Raw genomic sequence first — 3,884 nt, forward strand, 5'->3', positions numbered from 1 at the left:
AAGGAGGGCGCAGTGGCAGGCTCACCTTGCGGCGCGCTACGCTGGAGATGAGAGCAAGCGCGCCGACGGTGGCGGCGAGGCCGAGGACGATGAGAGGCCACGGCGGGGCCGCGCCGTCGCCTTGCAGCACCTCTGCTATCGACTGCATGAGCGAGCCGAGGTAGACGCAAAAGACGCAGTTTGGGGCCGCGCCGAGGGCAGTGGCGACCAGATAGGTCGACGTCGGGACGGAGGTGAGCCCGAGCAAGTAGCAGTTGACCGGCGCCGGCAGAGCCGGGGAGAGGCGCAGCAGCACGATGAGGAGAAACGGCTGCTCATCGACGGCGGCAAGGACGCCAGACGCGAGCGGGTAGGAGCGGACCAAGCGAGTGGCGGTCGCGGAGAGTACACGGCGCGAGAGGAAGAAGGGGAAGAGGGAGCCAGTGAGGTAACCGGCCGCCGCCGCGGCTATCCCAATCTGCAGCCCAAAGGCGGCTCCAGCGGCGACGGAGAGGATCGAAGTTGGTATCAACAACACAAAGCCCGCAACCTGCATGCAGACGAGCAAGAGCGTGCCCCGGAGTGGCCCTAGCGCCTGCACGGCCTGCAGCAGCGTGAGAAACCTCGCAAGGATCGCCGCGCGGTGCTGGATACAAAGCCAGCCGACGGCGGCAGCGGCCGCTAGCGCGAGCAGCACGAGCAGCAGCCGTAATGGCCTCGCGAAGCGGCGCGGCCGCGGATGAAGTGGCGGGAGGCGAGGTGAGGGCTGGACCTCAATCGCGGCGTTAGGCGGTGGAGAAGGCGGCATGCGCCGATAGGTCGGGACACACTCGTGTATTGTTTTTTGCTGGCGGTATCATGACAGGGTAGGTAGGGTAGGGTCTGGGCCCTCCAGTCGGAAAGAATTTTCCGCGCAAATCACGATGTCAACCCTCCCCAAGTCGTTGATCTGGTGCTTGTAGGGCTTGAGAGTGGCCTGCCATGTCACAGGAAGGACTGTGGTTGCAGGATAGTACTTGAGCACTTGAGCACTGGATAGGGTCGATTCCGCATGGTACGGGACCCCTCACCAGCCATCACTTTAGTTGGTATAGTACCCCACCTTCACCCATCCCGTGATTTCTTTTTTAGTTTCCCATAAGTAAGGTAGGTAGGTAGGTAGGTAGGTAGGTAGGTAGGTAGGTAGGTAGGGGCAGGGCAGGGGCCGGTCAGGTTTTTGCAGAATTTCATCATGATACCCGGCCAAGCAAAAATAAAATACACCTGGGACACAGGGAAGAAGAAACCGTCTTGATTGCCAGATGTCTCGTTTGGCGTGACCGTTTTATTTATTTATTTAGATTCTGTGGGTCCGAGAGTGATGTGTCATGTGTGTGTCTGCCTTGCGTTTGTTTCATAAACATCTAAGGCTGGCTCTCAAAGAAAAAGGAGAGAGGGAGCCCCGCCGCCAGGCAGGCAAGCTCCGACGCAAAAAGAATTCAATAACAGTTCCTCGCAAACACACTTAGGCCGCGCTTTCTTTCAGCCCCGTGCCCAATGCTCGCAAAAAGAAGTCACAACAACACACCGTCTTTTGCCCACATGCACATCCTCACTGCGTGCTGCACGCCACACACCCGTCAAGCCGGCCCGGTGGTTGTTGTCCCACCGCCCTCTTGGAGACCTTTGACGGGCTCGCTGCGGGTGCGGCGCCGCCGCTGCCACCCTCCCGCTGCCGCACCCTCTGCTGGTACGTCAGGTAGAGGTTGTCCGTGATGAGGGCGAGGGTCTCCCTCTCGGCACGGTCAAAGGCGGTGGCGTGCACCTCGTCACCCAGCGCGTCGGCCTCTAGCTGGCGCTTCACCTCGTCGGGCAGCGTGATGACGCAGACGGCGTCATCGTCGATGTAGCGCTGCCACAGCTCGCGCGCCACCTTCTTCCGCTGGCGCGGCTCAAACAGCAGCTTGAAGGCTTGCACGTCGACATAGAAATCGACATTTTCGATGGCATGTGACGCCTCGGCAATCTCGCGGAGCAAAGAGAGCTCCTCGGGGATGGCGAGAAGCTGGCGCACGTTCTCGCGCGCGCGCTCGCGATCGGTGCCGCCCCCGTCGGCGAGCCCGTCCGCCAGCGAGACTGGCCGCGCTGCCTGCGAGCCGGGTGCCTGCTCCCTCTTCTCCCTCCCCATTGCTGGCAGGGGGGCACAATTGCGCTGCTGTTCCCGGGCCCACACGATGTAGCGCGGAAAAATGTCGAGCTCCAGCTCTAGCTCCACCTCTTTCTGGGCGGAGGTGAAGATGTCGTTGTCAACGTGCCCTCTCTCGATCCGCCGCTGAATGGTGGAGCGCACCGGCTCGGATATATTGATCGAGTAGGGAGCATCCGCCTCGAGGAAACTGCTGTAGATGAAGCCCGAGCGGGAGGCGAGGTCCCGCTCGTCGAGGAGCAGCGCAAACGCGTTCGCCTCGAGCCAGAAGAGGAGCGCCTCCTCGCAAAAGTGCTCACGCACAAACTCGTTGAAGGAGCGCGAGGCGGCGAGGTGCGTCCCCGCCAGGATCACCTCGATGCTCTCGGCAATAGCACCCTCGCCGGACGCGTTGCGCAGCCCCTCCTGGGCGGCCTCGCAGTAGCGAGGAAAGATGTCAAGCCGCATCTGCTCGTACACCTCCGTTTGCGCCGCGTCGAATAGCTCGTCGTCCGTCTCGCCAGTGCCCTTCTCTGCCGCCTCTAGCTCGCGCTCGACCTGCAGCGCAATCTGGCGAGGGAGGCTCACCTCCCAGCTGGCGCCCTCCTGCACGTACAGCCGGAAGAGGCGCCTCGCCGCACGGGTACGCCCCGAGAAGAGCGTCTTGTACTGCTCGACCTCCTTGTACAGGAGCAAGGCCTCGAGGCAGCGGTGCCGGTGCGCAAAGCGCGCAAACGCGGTGATGCTCTCTCCTGAGGTGAAGCTCGTGCGGCGCACGAGCTCGATATGCGAATTCGCGTTTGCGGCGGCCTCAGTGAAGCTGGCGCTCAGCCTCTGCTTGAGGATTGCGTCCAGCCCGTCATGTGGCCTGGCCATGGCGCAGTTCCCGACCAATGAGGACGCGTGCCCAAGTTTGCTTGGACGTGTCAACTTCGCTGTTCCTGATGTCATTCCGAACTGGATGTAGAATGAGACATTCGGGTCGGAGCGTAGCGGAGTGGGCCCCGAGTTTGAAAAGGGCGACGGACGCTTGCGTCCTAGCCTCCAACAACGCCTCCCCGGCGCAGAGAGAGAGAGAGAGGGGCCCCCGGAGGAATGCACAACCGCTCCACGCCACCGCACGCCGCTTGCGGCGGTCCAGCTCCGCGTGTGGCGGGGATTCTTTTCGTCGTGTAAATAAATAAATAGAGCAGTCATCTCCAGGAGAGATGGGCGACGCACGAACACAGAGGCACAGTGCGCACCGGCGCCCCGCTCACAGGCGTGCATCACACAGGCGTGGATGTGACTCCTCGCACCTCGGGTTTCTGGGACTCGAGATAAGAAAGAAAGAAAGAAAAAAGACAACACTATAAAATTCTGCAAAGGGGTGTGAACGGAGAGAGCAAACTCCTGGCAGCTCCCACAGTCGAAATGTGCGCCAGCTGCCCGCTCACCTGTGTCACGCCGCCGCGCACGCACCTCGCTATGTGCTCGCGCGAGCTCCCGCCCGAGCCTCCAGCTCGGCGTCCCACTGCTGCGGAGCCGATCGCTTTTCCTCGGCGCTCGCGTCGAGCCGAGCTCTCGGCACTCTACGGCGGGCGTCGCTGTGCGGGGCGCCCGTTTCCTGCTGGCCCGAGCGGAAAGCTCCACGTGCCCGCGCGAGCTCCGGGCCGAGCCTCCAGCTCGGCGTCCCACTGCTGAGGAGCCGATCGTCGTCCGTCGGTGCTCTCGAGGAGCCGAGCTCCTTGGCCTGCGGCCG

The 3,884-nt window shown here is 62.5% G+C and overlaps 2 protein-coding genes across 2 annotated transcripts in view; one reads left to right on the plus strand and one right to left on the minus strand.

Moving 5' to 3' along the window:
- Positions 1–28: 28 nt before the first annotated feature.
- EMIHUDRAFT_77918 (hypothetical protein) lies at positions 29–787 on the minus strand (the record flags this gene model as incomplete). Its single annotated transcript, XM_005789570.1, has 1 exon — positions 29–787. A coding segment is annotated over one exon (759 nt), but the record flags the coding sequence as incomplete, so codon positions are not given.
- Positions 788–3,546: 2,759 nt separating this feature from the next.
- The window catches only part of EMIHUDRAFT_373191 (hypothetical protein), a 765-nt gene continuing 427 nt past the window's right edge, over positions 3,547–3,884 (plus strand). Inside the window, exon 1 of the mRNA XM_005789571.1 lies at positions 3,547–3,883. Coding sequence (XP_005789628.1) covers positions 3,611–3,826 — 216 coding nt within the window. The 5' untranslated portion in view covers positions 3,547–3,610 and the 3' untranslated portion in view covers positions 3,827–3,883. The remainder of the gene's footprint in view (position 3,884) is intronic.

The sequence above is a fragment of the Emiliania huxleyi genome (assembly GCF_000372725.1).
Source record: "Emiliania huxleyi CCMP1516 chromosome Unknown EMIHUscaffold_1268, whole genome shotgun sequence".
NCBI lineage: Eukaryota > Haptophyta > Isochrysidales > Noelaerhabdaceae > Emiliania > Emiliania huxleyi.